Here is a 20501-nt window from a genome sequence, read left to right as displayed (position 1 = left end):
CTTATTTCCTGTCTCCAGATTTTTTTTCCCCCACTTATGTTTCTGGGACTGATATATCTAAATGTCTTCTATGTATGAAGGAGCTGGAATTGTGAGTACTTACTCTTCACTAGGATTGCATGCAGTTGCTCCTAGAGGATGAAAGGGTAGAGGGTATTGCAGCTGGGTACCGGGGCGAAGGGTTGTAGCTCTGAGGCAGAGTGTCTGCTTTGCACGGAGAAGATCCGAGGTTCAACCTTTGATGGCATCTCCAGATACAGCTGGGAATGATCCCTGCCTGAAATCCTGAAGAGCTGCCACCAGTCATGACAGACAACCCCAAGCAAGATGGATTATTGGTCCGACTTTGTACGATGCACTCTCCAGTGCATTTCCATAGTGAGATTCTCAGCAGCATACTTCCCTGGGAGTAAGCCCTACTGAAACGGATAGGACTTACTTTTGAGTAGATGTGCAGAGGATTGTGATGGATGATGTGCTTCTCAGTTTCGTAATAATCTGTGTTCTTTCGTACATGTAACGATGGCACTGATTTATCATTTTACTGCGATGTTGTTCTCTCCTGACCTATGATGTAAATGGCTGTCGTGAGCTGCTGAGATGAGGGTGGAGGGTGGGAAAGGCCACGCGGAAATGTTTTCAGTGAATAAATCTATCAATAAGGCATAATGTCTCAGTTAGTCTGTAAGGACTTCCGCCCCCCAGTTTCACCTTAAGGCTGAATTGGTGGGTAGAATTGGAATAGAAACTGTGGCCAGGATGGGGAACCTGCAGCCTTCTGGATATTGCCGGACTCCAACTCTTATCATCCCTGACCATTGGCTCTGCTGGCTTGTGGGAGTTGGAGTCCTAAGAAATACCAGGAGGGCCACAGGCATTCCTTTCTACTCTGAACAACGCTGTCTCACAGGAACATTAAATCCCCCCCCTTTTAATTCCATCAAACTTCAGCAAAGAGTTCTTTCGAATCTCAAAGGACCCTAACAAAGTTTTTGTTTAAAAATCCTTGCACTTCTCTCTCTCTCTCTTTATTTATATAAATATATTTGCTATTCTTCAAACATATAATCTTATATGTACCATTTTTGCACTGTGTATTTACCAATTGCTGTACAATCCTAGACGTGATTATTTGGAATCAAGTCCCTTTGAGTTCAGTGGGGCTTACTCTTGGATAATACTCTTGGATTGCTCTGCTCACCATCTTTTAAACAATAGTTGGGATGGTTGCAGAAAGGTAGGAGAGTGATGATTTTGATTGACAGAAGTTACCTGGGGCATTTGCGTCCACAAGGAAAAGCACCCCCCCATGAACCATTATCTCCAAATTTCCTTTAAAAAGAAAAGAAACAAACAGTAAGGCAGCAGGCACACCATAATTTAATTATTTCCCCCAAAGAATCCTGGGAACTGTAGTTTACCCCAACAGAGCTACAATGTCCAATACCTTAAAAAAACTCTACAGTTCCCAAGGTATGTTTTTAGCATTTGTAGAAGCTGATGTTCACTATTCTGCTCTGTTTTATCTGTGTGAGAAACTAGCTTGATTTCCCCTTTCAGCATTTTATTTTGTCCTCACCCCAAACCAGAAAAGTTCCTGAGGATGTGCATAGCAGCCCCTCAGGCCTCTCTATCTAGCTACTAAGCTACTAAGAAAACAGTCCACATAGCTTTCTTGCAATCCTGCTTTTTCAGTATTTAACAAATTGTTCCCTTTTTTTAAAAAAAAGTCAGTATTCAGTCTTTCTTATCAGATTCACATCACAGATTAATTTTGATATCTTAACCACATTTGCCCACTCCAACAGGGCTTGTGTTCAAATTACACTTGATAACAAAGGAGACTGATATCTGCAATGTCAGTGAGACAAGGAATCTGCTCTGGGTTTTAGTCTAAACTTCCAAGGAGCTTTCCAAGGTGCTGAACAACCATTTCTCCTTCTTCCTGCCCATGCCTGCCTCTTCTTCCTATGTCCAGTTCATGACAGTTCCAGATCACTCTGGGCTGCCTAACTTGACTGACACTCGGTTTCCCCCAAATCAGCCTGATTCATTTCAAGCCAGTGGAGATGGCTGGCTCTGATGTCAGTAGGGCAGTGAATCCACTCCAGGTTTTAGTCTGAACTTTCCAGGAGCTGTCCAAGGTGCTGAAACTATTTTGGGATTTCTTTCCCCTCTGACATCAGAGCCACCAGTCTCCACTGCTTGATAACCTTCCCCATGCGGGTGGGGTTTTGAAGAGTCTCTTGGGTGCCAAAATGACCTTAGGTGGCCTTGAGGGTGCATGTGGAAATTAAACCCAGTATAGTGCAGTGCTCAGAGTCTAGGATAGGGGAGATCCAGGTTTTGATCCTTACTGTCATGGCCCCATCAGAGGACTCATCAGATGAGGATGACTCGGGAGTCGGCAGCAGACCCAGAAGGAGAAACGGAGGAAACTCCTGAGACCCCAGCTCCTTCTCCCCCTCAGCTGCAGAGCACCCAAGACACAGCTGAAACCCTTCAGCCAGACACAGCCAGTGAACAGGATACTCCCCCCTCACCTGCAGAATGTAGACAGCAGAAGGTCAGGCAGAAGAGGAGCAGGCCTGTCCACTTAAGGCCAAAACGCTGATGGCTCACACCTGCTGACAAACCTGCTCCTTAAAAGACAAACCTTGGCTTCAGCTTGTTGCTGACTACAATATCAGTTGTGGCTTCGTGTGTTTCCAGATTCCCTGAACCTTATCTTGGACTGACCCCTTGGCAACTGAACCCAGACCTCTACTGACCTCGCTTCTGGCTTGGCATGTAAGCTTGGAAAGGGTCTTGCCCTTATCACGCTTCATCCTTGTTAGCCTGGCAGATTTACGACCAGGCTGCCAGCTAAGGACTTTCCCACCCTGCTAAATACCCAGGAATTTCCAGCCCACGCCTGCACTGCTGTCTCGGTGCAGAGCTGACACTTACTCACTTTAGGCCAGCTGCAATTGCTCAGCCTAACCTACCTCACAGGATTGTTGTAAGAACAAAATGAGGCAAGGAAGATCCCTCTTGAGGTTTACAAACCCTTTAAAAAAAACCTGGGAGGCTACACGACGTTATGTGAAGCAAGTGTTATTCTAGTGTGTTTTCACATCCTTTTCCTGACTGCAAAACCTGGTCTTTTAGGGGAGTGGGTTTGTTACTCAATATCTCCAAATCAGTGTTGATTGTGCAATCAGAATTTGCCAGTATGTGATTGAACCCCACCACCAAATGGTGACAGAGCATCTGCTTTGTATGCAGAATGTTTCTGTTCCAGTTCTTGGCATCTCCAGGGATGGCTCAGTGAGAACTCTGCCTAAAATCCCAGAAAGCTGCTGCCAGTCAGTGTAGACAACATTGCGCAAAGATGGTCCAATGGTCTGACTCAGTATAAGGTGACTTCCTATGACAGTCTGGAAGCATCTTTGTTCTCACACTGGGAGCAGGACTAAAGCTAATGAACTTTAAATTACAAGAGGGGAGAATTTGGTTACGCATCATGAGAAACACACTCGGGGATAGAGTCTTACAGCAATGGAACCAATTACTTGGGGTGGGCAGGCTCTCTCTTGCTGGAGGCTTTCAAGCCAAAGCTGGACAGCCATCTGTTGAAGATGCTCTCCCTCTGGATTTCTTGCATGGAACAGAGGGTTGGACTAGATGACCTTCAAGACACCCCAACTCTTATCATTCTATAGAGGATCATTCAGTGATATGAATCCCTTGGTAGTCTTGCAGTGGAGGCTGGTCCTTTCAGGCAAATGAGGTACTGCCTTGCCAGCCTCACTCTGCCCTCAGCCAGCCCTCTACCTGCCTGCCTTCTTACTTACAACCAGTCAGGGGCAGCACTGCTTATCAGCTTCCTCCTCCTTAGTCTCAGTGTGGCCTTTGTAGAACTCAGCAGGGATGAGAATGGGGGCAAAAGTAGAACTGGCGGGGCCCACTTGTCCTTGGCTCTGGTGCCACCTACTGTTGGGCTCCCTGCCCTCTGCCCTACCAGTCCCAATGAGCACCGGTCACGACTGGCAGTCTGAAGAGGCACTGGTGGGAACAAGTGAGAACTCAGCCTTTATTAATACCTCAAGGATGAACCCTAGTGCAGCGAACAGGTGATCTGGAGATGAAAAGTATCTCCAATTAAACCCTGGTATTTATAAAAAATTCATTCCCTACATTGCCTTAAAAAAAAACTTCATATACCAGTCTTTGCCAACCTGGTGCCCTTCAGATGGTAGGCTACAAATAATTTTGGGGTGATGAGAGTTGTAGTCGTAAATATCTGGAGGGACACCGGCTTTGGCAAAGTCTGTCATGTAGAAGGAAGGCTGTTTTAATTTTTTTAAAGATGCTCTTCTTTTTTAAAAAAAAATGCTTTGTTTTTAAGATGTTTTTAAAGATGTTTTGTTTTAAAGGTTTTTTTATGTTTTATCACTTGTTTGCTGCCCTGGGCTCCTTTTGGGAAAAAAGGCTGGATATAATAATAATAATAATAATAATAATAATAGGATGCACCACTGATTCAGGCACTTCTCCCTCGCTTCCCCGAGCGCCCCCTATTGGCCATTCTCGGCAGTTCTAGCTCAGTGGCCTCTGGCTCTAGCCACCCTTGCGGTTCGCTCGCTCCCCCTAGTGGCGAGAGCAAAAAATATAAAACAACCCTCCCTCCACCGTCCGCTGGAGAATCAGTCTTTTGTCCGTGTGTCGCCCGCTACTCTCTTCCATTGCCCTTTCAAGGATCTTGCAGTCGCCTGTAAAGGTCACCCCCCCTCCAAGCCCCCGTCTCCTGCTCTACAGGTCGGGAATCTAAAGATGCTCTGCAGAGGGGGAGGGAGGGGTGTGGCAGATGGCTACTAGAAATAATCATAGAATGCCTAGGAGGTGATTTGCCCGGGGGGGGGGAGAGGGACGGAGCCATCCAAGGAGGAAGGCGCAGAGCCTTGAGTGACCAGCTCTTCCACCCTAAGCCTCGTGGGAATCCAGATCGTTCAGCCCTCAGCTGAGCCCCATGTATACGCCGGAGCTGCCCGACAGCGCCGTGGTGGGGGCCGGCGCCGGCCTGGTCAATCAGGCAGTCCTCATTGAGCAAGCCAGGCACGTCTGTCTTCTATTGTTGAGGGCAGCCGCCATGCACAGGCTGCGCGGGGGACCGATGTGAGAGACCCGAGGAAGATGGCGTATGTCCAGGTAGGTCTGGAGGAGCGGCGCTTGGGGCGTAGGAAGGGCATGGTGGGGCGGGCGAGGGGGTCTGGGCAGCCCCCGCTTGCAGGGAAGCGAAGGGAAATCGAGCATAACGACGGGGGAGGGGGAGGGGGAGGAACCGCCGCCGAGGCTTGGAAGGTACAGAGGACCGGGCTGGAGGGAGGGAGCTGCCCTTTCGGCACGAAACTTGAGCGAGCGCGGAGAGTTGGTGAGTGGCTCCCCGACGGCAGAAGAGGCAACCTGTAGCAGCCGCTTGCAGCGATTTGCTGGCTGGAAGTTGATTTTATTTTTCCTCCCCCCCCCCGTGTTTTCTGTTTAATTGACTAGCATCGGCTGGGTAGGCTGTTTTCGCTGGGGGCTGAGAGGCGCTTGGGGGTTCATGGAATTGCTGCGTGCAAAAATGGGGTGGGTGGGTGGTGGTTTTTTTTTTAGGGCTGGGGGGGAGGGAATGGATCTCTAAAATTATGCTGAAAGTGGTTCACACACACACACACACACACACACGTACGTTTTTTTGGGGGGGTTGACAGGGCATAGCTCTTGGGCAGAGCATCTGCCTTGCATGCAGAAGGTCTCAGGTGCAACTGCTGGGAGGAAGGGCGGGATATAAATAAAAAAAATAAATAAACCCCAATGTCATCTCTTGAGGTAGGGCCTAGAGACTCCTGCTGGAAAACCCTGGAGAGATGCTGACAGTCAGCGCAGGCAATATTGAACTGGTTGGACCAATTGGTCTGACTCAGAATAAGGCAGCTTCCTCTTATTTGTCAAAATCATTGACCGTGGGTACATCAGTGACTCTGGTGTTGTCTGAAGCTTCTCCCACCCCAGAGATGCGGTTGCGTATGAGTTTGCATGCACAGTGTGAAAAAACTGCACCTGAAGGAGGGTGAGTGGAGGGGAAGAATTAGAAATGGAAGTAGAGCAGGATTTACACTCAGGACTCGGGGACTCGGGTCAACCCTTCGTGTCTGTGTGAAAAGTGCTTTTTGTTTTGTTTTGTTTGGCTCCAGGCTGTTGTCCATGTGCAGATGGCTTTGTCAGGAACATCTTTTTAAAGGGCCCTTTGGGTGGCTGTAAGAAAGCCAGTGTGGCATAGTAGTTAGAGTGTTGGACTACGACCTGGGAGACCAGGGTTTGAATCCCCACACAGCCATGAAGCTCACTGGGTGACCTTGGGCCAGTCACTGCCTCTCAGCCTCAGGGGAAGGCAATGGTAAACCCCCTCTGAATACTGCTTACCATGAAAACCCTATTCGTAGGGTCGCCATAAGTCGGGATCGACTTGAAGGCAGTCCATTTCCATTTTGGGTGGCTGTTAAACAAAACTATATGAAAGTGTGGTCTGGAAATTGGGGGGGCAGTGCAGACCACCGTGGAGAGGAGATGGTTCTCTGAATATAATAGGCTCTGTGTGTGTGTGTGTGTGTGTGTGTGTGTGTGTGTGTGTGTGTGTGTGTGTGTGTGTGTGTGTGTGTGTGTGTGTGTGAGGTTGCTGAATTCTGCAGGAGGAAGAGCTATCCGTGGGGAGCTATCTATGAGCACATGAGAACATAAGGAGAGCCCTGCTGTTCTCACAGTGGCCAACCAGGTGCCCATGGGAAGCCGGCAGGCAGGACCTGAGCGCAAGAGCCCTCTCCCCTTCTGCGGTTTCCAGCAACTGGTGCTCAGAAGCATGCCATCTCCAACTATGGAGGCAGAGCAGAGCCATCAGGGCTAGTAGCTGCTGATAGCCTTTTCCTCCATGAATTTGTCTAATCCTCTTTTAAAACAGCCTAGGTGAGTGGCCATCACTGCCTCTGGTGAGAGCGAATTCCATAGCTTAACTAGCCAGAAGAAGGGAGTAGGACAGGGTTCCCCCCCATCCCTGATTTTTCTAATAGCTTTTACTTGAGACAGTTCAATTTGCTAACGGCAACATGTTCTTATTACATCAGCATCTCGCCTTTCTCCCTGGACAGCAGAGATATACGTAGGAATCTGCTTTCTTCTGACTCAGACTATTGGCCCACCTAGCTCAGTATGGTCTACACTGACTGGCAGCAGCTCTTCAGGGTTTCAGGCAGGAGTCTTGCGTAACCCGGCCCTGGAGATGCCAGGGATTGAACCTGGGACCTTCTGCATGCAAGGCAGATGCTCCGCCACTGAGCCACGGCCCTTCCCCAACTGAAGCACAGATGGAAAGGCAGGTTCCTTCTTTCGCAAGTTCTCTGAGCCCCATCTCCTAGAGAAGATCACAATGGCTGTGATCTTTACAGGAAGGCCTTCACATGCAAAATGGCCCTTTCCCATTTAGCTTGCCTGCTCCCTTCCATTTTGTTCTCAGATTAGTCCTGTGAAGTAGGTTTGTTATTTATTTATTATTTGAGTGATATCCCACCCTTCCTCCCAGTAGGAGCCCAGGTTTGGTCAAGAGAAGAGTGCCCGGCCCAACGTCACCCAGGGATTGGTGCCTGCCTCTTCCCAGTCCTAGCCTGACATTTTAAGTCCACTCAGGGTTCCCAAACTGATCCGTTGACCCCCCACCCCAGGGGTCCACAAGCTTCATTCAGATAGGTCTGTGAAGAGCTGTGGGCCCCGCGACTGTCAACAGCAGGCCCAGAGGCTGCTCCATCCTTCTGAGAACCCAGTGGCTGACCTGACAGGTCCGCGGGACAGACCAGGAGTGATGGGGGAAGGAGGCACTCGAAAGGAGTGGGGCGGATTAGCAGCAAAATTAATGGGAGCCTAGGATTAAGAACTTTCCTCTTGATTCAGCAACATTCATACAGTGCCTGGCACAGTGCCTTGCAATTGCTACAACAAGCAGGAAAATCACTAAGTGGCCCTCCAAGACCCTTAGCAATTGGGGGGGGGGAGAAGTCTGGGAGCCATTGAATGACACTGTCTTTCCAATGGTGCAACCAGGCTGCAAAAAGAGGGGGATTGAGTCTCTGATAGGTAGAAGGGTCTACTCTTGTGCTCAGGACCTGCATGGCTCAGGCTTCCCATAGGGACATCTGCTTGGCCACTGTGAGAAGGGGATGCTGGACTAGATGGGCCATTGATCTGATCCAGCAGGGCTCTTCTGATGTTCTCAAGATGTCTCTACAATCTGGCCAAGCTAGTGCCATTCTCCAATCCTGACTCACTCAAACCTAAGGTTGCTAGGTCACTATTTTCAGATTTGTGACCAGGCTGGATGGTGGCTGAGCCGGGGTTCAACCCCTAGAGCAGAGATGGAGACCTTGTGACCCTCCAAATGTTGTTGGGCTCCATCAACCATCATCCCTGACCTTGGCCATGCTGGCTAGGGCTGATGGGTGTTGGGGTTCTCAACAACATCTGAAGGGCCACAGGGTCCCTGTTCCTTTCCTAGAAGAGTCTCTGGCACCATCAGAATGCGAGCTACTTTATAGAGTGCAGGAGGGACAGGTCCCTGTCCCAAGGAACTTACAAACTGAAATTCAACAGGGGAAACAACAGACAAAGGGAGGGAAGTGGCAAGGAGAAAATCAATATCCGAATTTTTTTAATATATGTTTGTTTTTATTTCAGCAGTCCATATGCCACTTAATACCTTAATCTCTGTGCAGTGTGGAGTGAGATTAAAAAGATACGCAAAAGATAAAATAGAGACTAACTATAAAATCAGAACATTTACTTCAACTTCAACTAGGGGCTGTCTTATCTCAGCTGGATGGGGAATTCCATGCATTTCAGGCTTTGATTATAGGGTTAGCTCTCATAGTCATAGGGATAGCCAACATGATGCTCTCTTGATGGTGTTGGACACCCATGTGCCCCAGCCAGCATGGCCAGTGGCTAGTCCAACTACATCCGGCACCATGTTGGGTACTTGGGGAGGACAGTATGGGAATGAGCAGTTTGCACCAAAGGCGGATTTCATTATGAGGGTTCATATGTACGTAGCTAAAGCAAAGTGCCTTTGAAGACGTGCAGAGTACTTCTGACATCTTTGGAATCTCTTTTTTTTTTTCTGGTGCAGGGTGGAGGGAGAGCAGAATTTCTAGGTAGTTTTGAGCTCTGGCATAGGAACATAGGAAGCTGCCTTACACCTAGCTCAGTATTGTCTACACTGACTGGCAGCCGCTCTCTAGGGTTTTGGATGGCAGACATTCCCAGCCCTACCTAGAGATGCCAGGGATTGGACGGGGACCATTCGGCGTGCAAAGCAAGTGCTCTTCCATGGAGCTGTCTGGCCGCTCCCTATGGCACGTCTTTTTCTTTAGAAATTCACTGTTGCACATGTGAGGCTAGATATTATACAGCCACAAGTGTAGCCAGCGTGGATTTTTCACATTGCACAATGTTAAATTGGAAATACCCCCCATGCCATTCTGCTGCTTCCCATAAGCTCATTTCAAAACAAAACCTTACAAAACTTATAGTCCTGAACTCAGAAATGCTTGCTTAACAACCCTCTAAGTTTTCATAGCAATACACAAAACACTCAGAGAGAATTGAGAGTTGAAAGTGTAAAACCAGAGAAAAAAATCCAGACCCCTGTTGGACTTTTTTCTGTCAGTGGTCTCATAATCTGTTGAAATTCATTAAAAACCAGCCATTAAAAACTTTGGTTGGTGGCCCAACTACGTCCCTATCTGGACAGGGATAACCTGGCTTCAGTTGTCCATGCTCTGGTAACCTCCAAATTAGATTACTGCAATGCACTCTACGTGGGGCTGCCTTTGAAGACGGTTCAGAAACTGCAGCTTGTGCAAAATGCAGCAGCCAGATTGGTAACAGGGACCAGATGGTCCGAACATATAAAAACAATTCTGGCCCGCTTGCACTTTTCGGCACCAGGTCAAGACTTTCCTCTTCTCCCAGGCATTTTAGCATGTGTTTTATATTGTTTTAAATTTTTAAATTATGTTTTAAATTGTTTTTTAAAAGATGTATTTTTAAATTGTATATGTTTTTAGTTACTGTAAACCGCCCAGAGAGCTTCGTCTATGGGGTGGTATACAAGTATAATAATAAATAAAATAAAAACAAATAAATAAATAAATGTTCACAGAGTACCTGTAATCCTATTACTGACCTTGCCCTGTACTCTGACCTTCATATTCTGCAGTTTGAAAGTTTTTTTAAAAAATGCCTGGCTGATTTTTAATTAATTTAAGAAATCTAGCATTGGAGTCCTATGATATAGCCCAGGCATGCTCAGTAAGAACCAACTGTCAGTATTTTAAAAGCCAGACTCACAGCTGTTTGGCTTGGCCAATCAGGTGGCCACACCCATGCCAGACATTCATTCCACTTTAAACAGTCAGGGCTTCCCCCAAAGAATCCTGGAAAGTATAGTATGTGAAGGGTGCTGGGAATTGCTGGTAGGCTCCTATTTCCCTGGCAGAGCTCCAGTGCAGTTTAACAGTCAGCCCCTCTTCTGGGGATTATAGCTTTGTGAGGATAACAGGGCACCTTCTAACAACTCAGCATCCTTCAAAAACTACCCTTCCAGGATTCTTTGGGTGAAACCATGACTGTTTAAAGTGGAATGAATGTCTGATGGGGATGTAGCCGTGGACAACTTTGGTTTATATTTGGGTGTGTCTGCTGTAGAATAAAAAGGTGGGGGAAAGGCCAAAAAATAATGACACTGTTAACAAAGTCTTCCTTCTGGAAAGGAAAGGGGCTTTCCCTCTGCCCAGTGCCCTCCCACCCAAACTCCTCCCCTCACTCCTCCTCCTCTCTGCTCCACCTTCCTCTCTACCCCTACTCTTCCTCCCCTTCTCTTCCCCCTTCCCCTTCTTCCCCAGGTCAGTTTCACCTACCCTAAGCATGATTGCACAGGAGTAAATCTCACTGAACTCAATAAGCATGCACATGATCAGGCCTGCCTTTCCCCTCCTTCCCCTTCCCCTCTCCTTTTCCCTTCCCCTCTCCCCTCCCCCTCTCCTCTCTCCTCCCCCTCTCCTCTCTGCTCCTCCTCCTCTTCCTTCTTCTTCCTCCCGCCTCCCACTCCAGCCCTCCCCTGTAGTCAGTTTCACCTATCCTAGGCATGACTGCAGGATAGTAAATTCCATTGAACTCAATAAGCATGCAAATGATCAATCCATTCTATTTGCACAGGATCTCATTTCTTACTTCCCAGATCAAAAAGTAGAGAAATTCACTAATGGACAAAAAATCCTCTTGTGGATTAAGAACTTACCTATAGCCAACAGATATTTCTATCAAACTTTAAAAAGCAGGGAAATTGGGCAGCTATAGCAAACACATCAGGGGAGCAGGAGACCTGACCTCCTCTCTGAGATATTGTACTGCCCTACAAATTTGTCAAAATGCAAACACAGTTTGGGTTGGTCTTTCACAGTCCAATCCACTTCCTGCAGCTTGGAAGAATTTGGTAATATGTGTTTCTGAGCATATGGTGAGTGGTGGCAACACCTGCAATCAGGACTGCATCTCCAAACCTAGAAAATTATATTTCTCTCATTATTCATCCTAGAAATCTGTGTCAATTTTTATTAATTTCAAAGCCTTTTTATTGGTTAATGTCATATGATGGTGAAGACAGCCGTTTGTGTTTCAAACTGGAGGTTATATTTCATTTCTATTTTGGGTGCATTAACAGTGAATCTGAAACTACAGCTTTGATGTAAAATTGGACAGATTACAATATGTTGCTGCTTGAGCAATGAATCTAGCTGTTGAAAAACAAACTTGGCCTGCCCAAGATGAATGTGTTCAGCGTGCTATGTCGCTCCAATTAAGGAAGGGTGGGCGTGGTCAATTAAAAACATAGAGCACACCTAGAAATTTGCTGGAAAGTATTTCACCTCCCACTGTTTTATCTTGTGCAAACTGAAACACTCTTCATGTTCACTGGAGACTATTTGGCAGAATAGTCAGTGCTATTATTCCACAATTGTTTTGGTGGTTTTTTAGTGTAAATTATGCAAAGTGTTGCTGTACTTCACATATCCACAGAAACAGAAGCAAAAGAAATTGATTTACTATAGAAAACTTCACTAAAATTGCAAAGTAAATCAAACATAAAGTGACTATGAACTATATCAACTGTATCTTAATATTGTTGATTCCTCCCTGCCAAAACAAGATCAGCACATGTCTTGTTATTTGGGCTGATTGCAGGTGTTGCCACCACTCATCATATGCTCAGAGGCACATGTTACCAAATTCCTCTAAGCTACACAAGAAGTGGATTGGACTGTGAAAGACCAACCCAAATTGCGTTTGCATTTTGACAAATTTGTAAGGCAGTACAATATCTCAGAGAGGAGGTCTGGTCTCCTGCTCCCCTGATGCATTCACTATAGCTGCCCAATTTCCCTGCTTTTTAAAGTTTGATAGAAATATCTGTGGGCTATAGGTACGTTCTTAAACTGCAAGGTTTTTTTGCCTATTAGTGAATTTATTTTGTGGCATTTACAGCCCACTCTGCGTGCCCTAAGCCCACATTAGTTTTACTAGGTGAATTGCTGACATCACCCCAAGGGGATACTGCATCTGTCCTCACAATGCAGAGGCAGCGTGCTGTTGGTCAGCTGCTGGGAAGAGGGCTATTGGCTCCTCATCTCCTCTTTGTGCAGCCCTAAACGGAGGTATGTAGGAAGCTGCCTTATATCAGGTCAATAGTGCCTTTACTGACTGGTAGCAGCTCTCCGGGATTTCAGGCAGGAGTCTCTCCTAGCCCTACTTAGAGATGCCATTGGAGGATTAAACCTGTGGAGCACCTGAAGAAAAAGCAGATGCATGACTACTGCTGTGGGACAGAGTCTTCTGGACTAGATCAGGACAGGGAATGTCAGGCCCAGGGGACAACTGTGGCCCTCCAGACCTCTCTATGTAGCCCCTGGAACTCTTCCCAGTTCACATACCTCCCTGGTCCTGCTTCTCCCCTCCATGAACTCTGATAATGTGCCTTGCTTGTCTCAATACAGGTAGGAATGTGTGTAGGAACTATCCTACTGTACAAAGGTGAAATTTACATTCATTGCTCCACCCACTTTTGCCACTGGCCCCACCCACCAGTGGTATGTGGCCCCCAGAAGTTTGCCCGGAAGGGTGTGTTGCCCTTGGGTTGTAAAAGGCTCCACTCTTCAGCCAGGCAAAAACACTCAAAGAGCAAAGAAAAGCCAGGAAAGGGTGTCCCCTGGGGAGAGGGGGCTTGGGATGGGGAGAGTCCTGAGGGCCAAACAGAGAGGCTTGGGGGGCCACGCCTAGGAGATCCTAAGCACAACAGCACTCTCCCCACCTGTGATTCCCAGAAACTGACATTCACAGGCACACTGCCTTTGACTAGGGAGGCAGAGCACAGCCATCGTGGCTAGTGGCCACCAATAGCCTTCTCCTCCATGGATCTGTTTAAACCTCATTGAAAGCCATTCAGGTTGCTGGCCACCCATCACTCCCTCTTGTGGGAGTGAATTCCATGGTTTAACTGTCTCTGTGCTGTGTGAATCAGGTCCTGGGGCTGTGGTCCTGGGCCCACGCAGAAATCCTTTGGAAGTTCAGAAAGAGAACTTGGCCCAGAGTACAGTGTGAAGGCACATGAGGCGGCCACTACCTTGCTGAAGCTAAGCAGGTCTGGATCTGGCCAGTGCCTGGATGGGAGGCCACCTGGGAGCCACTTGTATGCTGTCTTGAGTTCCTTGATGAAAGAAAGGTGGGACATAAATGAAATCAATCAAATGAATAGAAAGGAATGGCTTGCCATGCCTGCTGGGGCTGATGGGAATCAAAGCTCAGCATCAGGAGGGCCGAAGGTTCCTCACGCCTGATATAAAAGATGGGCAGGGACTGTGGGCTGCGCATCCAGTAGAATGAGGCTGGTGAAGCTGATAAAGAGACAAGCAACGCCTCTGAGCTCACCATCCAGCAAAATGAGATGGTAGAATGGTTGGTACCATTTCAGGTTTCCAGAGAAGGGGCTGTAGCTCAGTGGCAGAGCAGAAAGTCTCAGGATCAATCTTTGGCATCTCCAGGTAGGGCTAGGAAAGATCCCTGGTTGAAAACCCAGAGAGTCACTGCTAATCAAAGTAGGAAACACTAAGCTGGAGAGTGACTTGGTATAATGTACTTCCTGGAGATACTGGGGATTAATCCTAGGAGCCTTCTGTGTGTGCTTCACCACTGAGCTATGGCCCTTCCCTAGTCAGATAAGGCAGGGCAGTATTGGATAATATCCAGGGATAGGAGACGGGCAAGAAAAAAATACAGGATAAACTATGGTTTGCTGTTACATTTTGGAAGAAAACCATGGTTTGCTGTGATGCTGAGTGGAGCTGCTGTAATACTGTGTATGGGCTTTTTCAAGGTCTGCCAAAGAGGAGACCTTCTGCTGTCGTTCTGGGATCAAGGGGAGTTTTCAGTGCCTGGTTCAGACCGTCTTTATCTCAGAATGAAATTTTCAATAAGCACTCTTTGTGTAGGGTGAGCGAAGCCCTGGAAATAATTCAGCAAAGCAAATTTTATTTTATCACACTATGAATCATGCACCAAATTACTTGCAATACCTTTTTTAAAAAATAATGTCCTTGTTTATCTGGCATTGAGAAGGTATGCTGTCATATACGATATTGCCAATTATGCTTCATCAGGATTGGATCGGATGATGTGTTTGTGCACATGCAAAATTAAGCCACAAAAATCTGTGGCTCCGTGTATGCAAAATGCTTGTCTGCATCCGCTGTAAATTTGTGCGACACATGAGGACTAGATGCAGTTTAGAGGTATGGCATGGCACTTTTCCATGCTTAGATGCATAATTTATTGAGACAGAGGTCACAGCCATACTTTATGTAATGGAATTACATAAGAGGATAAACAAACATAGTGAGGGTGCCTGCCGAATATCAATATTTTGTTTTTGCATTTGTTTTTGTAATTGCAGATGTTCTCTCTTTTGTGCTTCATTCTTTCCAACCATACTTGGTTCAGTACACATTCTTTCCGCTACTTTTGTTGGTGTCCCACCCCCACCCCCTTATTTTGACTGCGTGCTTGTTTGTTTACATGGCAAGAGATCTAGGAAAGCCCCCCCCCTTGTTGAGACAAGTTCCCAGTTGGAGAAATCAGGGCTGGAATGGTCAGCCGATTGACGTGACTGTTAGGAAGCAGTGGATAGCTTAATGAAGATGTCGACCCAGTGTGTGGCAGCTGTGGGAAAAGGCCAATTCTGTGCTAGGGACCACTAGGAAAGGAACTGAAAATAAAAGTGCCGATATCACAATGCCGTTATACAAGTGTGTGGCGTAGATTCTGTCACATCACCTGAAAAAGGGTACTGTAGAATTGGAAAAGGTTCAGAGAAGGGCAACCGAAATGATGCCATGATTCCTGTTTGGGGAAAGGTTGCAACATTTGGGGCTTTTTGGTTTAGAGAATAGGCAAGTAAGAGGGGACGTGACAGTGGAGTATAAAATAATGCATGGTGTGGGGAAAGTGGGTAGAGAAATGTTTCTTTCTCATAACCTTGGAACTTGGGGACATTCAGTTGAGCTGAATGTTGAAAGATTTAGGACGGACAAAAGGGAGTCCTTCTTCATGGAGCGCATAGTTACACTATGGAATTTGCTCTCACAAGAGGCCTTGACGGCCACTGACTTGGATGCCTTTTAGAAGAGGATTAGACAGATCCATGGAGGAGAAGGCTATCGATGGCTACTAGCCACGATGGCTATGTTCTTCCTCCACAGTCAGAGGCAGCATGCTTCTGAATTCCAGTTGCTGGAAACCGCAGGAGGGGAGAGTGGTCTTGCGCTCAGGTCCTGCTTGTGGGCTTCCCAAGGGCAACTGGTTGGCCACTGTGAGAACAGGATGTTGGACTAGATGGGCCACTGGCCTGATCCAGTGAGGCTGCTGTTTTGCTCTTACAGCAAGAAATCTTTAAAAAGGGTCTAGAAGTGAGAGGGGAAAAATCTTTTTCCACTGCAACAATCATAATAGGTGTGACATCTAGAACGGTGGTTCCCAAATTTTTTCCCCATGGACCACTAGAAAACTGCTGAAGGTCTTGGTGGACTATTGAATGATTTTCCTGCCCGTTATAGCAATTGTAATGTGGTGGGTGCTGTATGATTTTTAATCATATTTTTACAGACATGCTATAGATCACTTGAATGAAGCTTGCGGACTGCTAGTGGTCCACGGACCGCAGTTTGGGAACCCTTGGCCTAACGTGCTAGATTGGGGATGTGGAACGTGATGTTCTTCCAAGGTTGTTGGACTCCCAATTCTCATCAGCCTTAGCCAGCATGGCCAATGTTCGAGGGTGATGGCAGATGTTGCCCAAAACTGCTCAGGCCACCTGGTTGGGGAAGCGCGCTGCAGAAGCAAAGTACAAAACAAGGAAGGATTGTACCCTTAGATCCCCTCAGCCCCCTAAGGGTACAAAGCCTTAAGCACCTTTGTTTTCTGGCGACCTGGTCAAAGCCAAGGCTGACTCCACAGGGGGACATGTGGGATATGGCAAGCCCTTTCGGAAGGGAACAAAAGCGGGAGCCTGTTGGGGGAAAGTGCACAAAAGCAATTGATTCTCCCCTGGAAATCCCTTTTCAGCTTCCATAAAATATATAGGACAATAAGAGCTGAAAATAGCATCGTTTTCTTGAAGTCAAAGCCGTGGCATAGCGCAGGGAAGGGCAGGTGTTTTGGAATCATTAGAGCTTTGCTAAACTGGTCTTGTCTGTTTCATTTTCTTCCCCTTTGCTTCATCATGGATATCTAAAAGGACAGTTGGAACCAATAAATGAGGTGAGTTAATCTGGTGACTCATTCTGCCTCCTCTTGCCTCTCTCCCCATGCAGCGGGAGACTGCTGTGATTTTTCGTCTTGCATGTCTTTGGCTTCTGCAGCTTCTGAGAAGTGTGGTCTCTGCATTGATTGTGTACACATGTAAAGGCCATGTAAAGCACATGACTTCCCCCAGAGACTTCTGGGAACGGTCGTTTGTTATGGATGCTGGGAACTGTAGCTCTGTGAGAGGTAAGCTACAGTTCCCAAGATTCTTTGGGGGGGGAGCCATGCACTTAAAATGTGCTTTATATGTGATCTGCACACATATGCTGTGTATGCAGCCATAAGCAAAGTGCAGCTTGACTTATGAAGGGTAAATTCTTTTCTAATGTGAGTCACACACAGTGGTTTTTGCTGACTTAATTTTATTTCCATTTATACTATCAGGAGATCTCAAAGTGGTTTACAATAGATAAAAATACATAAATATATCAGTGGTAGGCTAATTTTTGGTGCGGATGATTCCGTGCAGTATCTAGTATTGGATTCCAAACCTGGATTCCATGGGAATCTTAGCTTTATTTTAAAAATAAATCTTCTAGCCCTCATATTTTGGAGAAGTTTGAAAAATGTGCAGACATTTGTTATGTGCTCTGGTGTCTCTGAAGCACATCAGCAGCTCTGCGCACTCTATAGAGATTATACAGATTATAGTGAGCTAGAAAATCTTCCATAATTAGAGCAATGGGTCTACTATGAGTAAAACATGGTTGGCACAACCCATTTCCCCCCCTTTTGGGTGATATGCTATCTAACATTAATCATTCTCAGAGTAGACTCAGTCAAATTAATGCACTTGATTAAGTCCATTGATTTCAATGGGTCTACTCTGAGGATATCATCCTTCAAATGTAGACCTTGGGATTTTTTTTCATGTTGAGTAAGAATAGGCCTGCATTAGGATTTTGGTTTAGGGATTTTGCCTGAATGGCAGAACTGACCCACTTTACAAGAAAAGAAAAAAGAGAGACAATGTAGTTTTGGAAAAATATTAGTAGCCGTGTATTGACTTTTGCCGAGCAAATCTGTCACTTCCCCAAAGGAAGGTTTTATGTTATCTTTTCAGGAGAGCAATTCAAACAAGAATATTTATAAAAACAGAATAACTATGTTACTTCCACCAAGGGAGGTTTAATATTATTTTGAATTGCTCTGCTCAACCAGAAGAATATTTACAACAGAAGAGTTTGTCTTGTCTTTTAAAATATGAAGGGAAAAAACTTGTTGGCCTAAGTGGTGGAGTCTATAAATATGAATATAAATAGGAACATAGGAAGCAGCCTTATACTGATCTGGACCATTGGTCCATCTAGCTCAGTATTGTCTGCACTGACTGGCAGCAGCTTGCCAGGGTTTCAGACAGAAATCTGGCCCAGTTCCTGAAGACGCGAGGGATTGAACCTGGGACCCTCTGAATGCAAAACTGATGCTCTGCCACTGAGCTACAGCCCTTCCCCAGAGTAAGGGCAGAGACAGGCTTACTGTTCTGCTGGTTCCAGCCCCCCCCTCCTTTCTGAAAAAGGGGGCACACAATGCTAGTCAAAGCCCACCCCTTTTTACTGTAGAATCTGGTGGGAGCAGCTTGAGTGCATTTTTAAAAATTCAGCTTCAAACAGATTTCGCAACGGATCAGCAGGTCAACCCATTGTCCCTCCGGGCGCGGCCAATGGCAACGCTTTGCTGCAGACGACTAGCGTGCTCACAGCCTAAGGCATACAATTACAGTCGCCAAACCAGGGAAGGATAGGATTTAGAATTGACGAGAAGCTTGCGGTGTAAATGTGCAAAAGGAAACATTAATTTTGGTTACTAAGGCTGATGTGTGAACACATGACAAAACATGCTTCCAAATTCGCTGAACGGTTTGGTAGAATATGTCATACTGCTCTGCTTTTTTTTCCATGTATGGTATTTGTTATATTTTTGGAATGTATTGAATAAACAGAAAAAAGGAGTTACATACCAGAAACAACCCTCCGCCCAAATAGAATTGTCTAGAAACAGAGGACTGTCGTTTGATTGCCCTTCAAATAAAGGAATGTCCCCTGTAAATTAGGACACATGGCCACCTATTCCTGTTTACAGATTAAGTGGAGACTGGGATAAGATGCATCTTGCACTTCTTCATATCAATGGAATAAACATAGAAAGCTGCCTTATACAGAATTGGACCATTAGTCCATCTAGCTCTGCACTGTCCACACTGACTGGCAACAGCTGTCCACAATTTCTAACCGGGGTCTCTCCAAACCCGCTCTGGAGATGCCGGGGATTGGACCTGAGACCAACTGCATGCAAAGCAGATGCTGTACCACTGAGCTACGGTTCTTTCCCAGATTAAGGTAGGTCTTCAAAAGGCACCTGTGTGCACAAAAGGTCCCTCCCTGCAGGCATCCACGCTGTGCGTAGGTAGACAGAATTCCAGGTCTTTTGTGAGCAATCACGCACAAGAGCTGAAATCCAAGCCCTGCACCTAAATTACAACTGAGTGCTTATGCTTGCCAGCAATCAACTGGTGGTAATTTTTGCTCTCTGGTTTCCAACGGCCGCAGGGCCTGTTGTCTAGAATCTCGGATCTCCTGCTGTGCAGATGGACTTGCCGGAATTGTTACCAGCAGTGTTATGACTGCAGCTGTTGCCAGTCGAGCGAAGATGAAGTGGAAATCCTGGGGCCTTTTCCAGCACAGACCCCTCCCTGGTTGTAAGTTTGGATGCTGCTTTTAGGATACCGTTTGTGTGTGTTCCTGTTCCAGTTCGGTTTTTCCAAGGATGCCTTTTGAGCATGCAGAAGTCTTGCTTCCTTGCCAATCTGGATTTTTTTAAAAAAACACATGCATATTAAATGCAAAGATGCCACTTGGCCCTGTGTTAAGGATGCAAGAGAAATTCAGCTCAGTTTTGCGTTTGAAGGCAAACCCACCTAATTTGCACTTTCCAACCCCTTTTGTTTACAATATGCAAACCGAAACACAGCCTTCCTTTGCAGTGGGCACTTCTCCAAATTTTGCAAGGCAGTCCTCCAGCTAAGTAATGCATACGCTTGTGCATATAAATGCATATGCTAGTACAAATAACATGCATTGTATAAGTGAAAATTGCTTTGCAAGAATGTGTACGTTGGACAAAATTGCCTACAAAAATGTATAAGTAGAAATTCAGAATAAAATGCTGATGAATTTTCAGGAGGGTTTTTTTTCAAAAAGCAAATCACAAACTGATGTGGAGAACTGTACTTAAGAGTGGGAAAAGGAGAAATGTAGCAACTGAAATTGATAGATTCACTCATCCCTACCCTGTTTTTGTGAAGCTGTATATTTTGAATAATGGAGAGGTCCTGTCTGTGGTGTTTATCCTGTGTGGAGGGGAAAGATATGTTTTTTAGGTTATTCATGCCCCCTTTGAATGAACACTTTTAGAATTTTGACTTTTATTCTTGTGTTTAATTTCTTATGTACGTTGTCTCTGCATTGCTCTGAAATTCTGAGAGACCAAAAACGTCAGTGGAGTTTTGAGTTTCAGTCTGCCAT

The 20501-nt window shown here is 46.1% G+C and overlaps 1 protein-coding gene across 6 annotated transcripts in view; it reads left to right on the top strand.

Annotated features, from left to right (window-relative positions):
• The first annotated feature begins 2708 nt into the window (after positions 1-2708).
• SYT17 (synaptotagmin 17) overlaps positions 2709-20501 on the top strand; it is a 42443-nt gene continuing 24650 nt past the window's right edge. For 2 of the 6 annotated variants that reach the window (XM_061599481.1, XM_061599479.1), the window contains exons 1-3: positions 4698-5190; positions 16915-16932; positions 19527-19675. In XM_061599481.1, the coding sequence (XP_061455465.1) occupies positions 5176-5190; positions 16915-16932; positions 19527-19675 (182 nt within the window). In that variant the 5' untranslated portion in view covers positions 4698-5175. Of the gene's footprint in view, positions 2791-4697; positions 5191-16914; positions 16933-19526; positions 19676-20501 lie in introns of those variants that run through there. The other 4 variants (XM_061599480.1, XM_061599483.1, XM_061599484.1 and 1 more) reach the window with 4 other exon arrangements.

Source organism: Rhineura floridana, chromosome 17, assembly GCF_030035675.1.
Source record: "Rhineura floridana isolate rRhiFlo1 chromosome 17, rRhiFlo1.hap2, whole genome shotgun sequence".
In the NCBI taxonomy this organism is placed as follows: Eukaryota; Metazoa; Chordata; class Lepidosauria; order Squamata; family Rhineuridae; genus Rhineura; species Rhineura floridana.
Note: the sequence above shows the minus strand (reverse complement) of the source record. Positions and strands in the feature narration are given on the sequence as shown.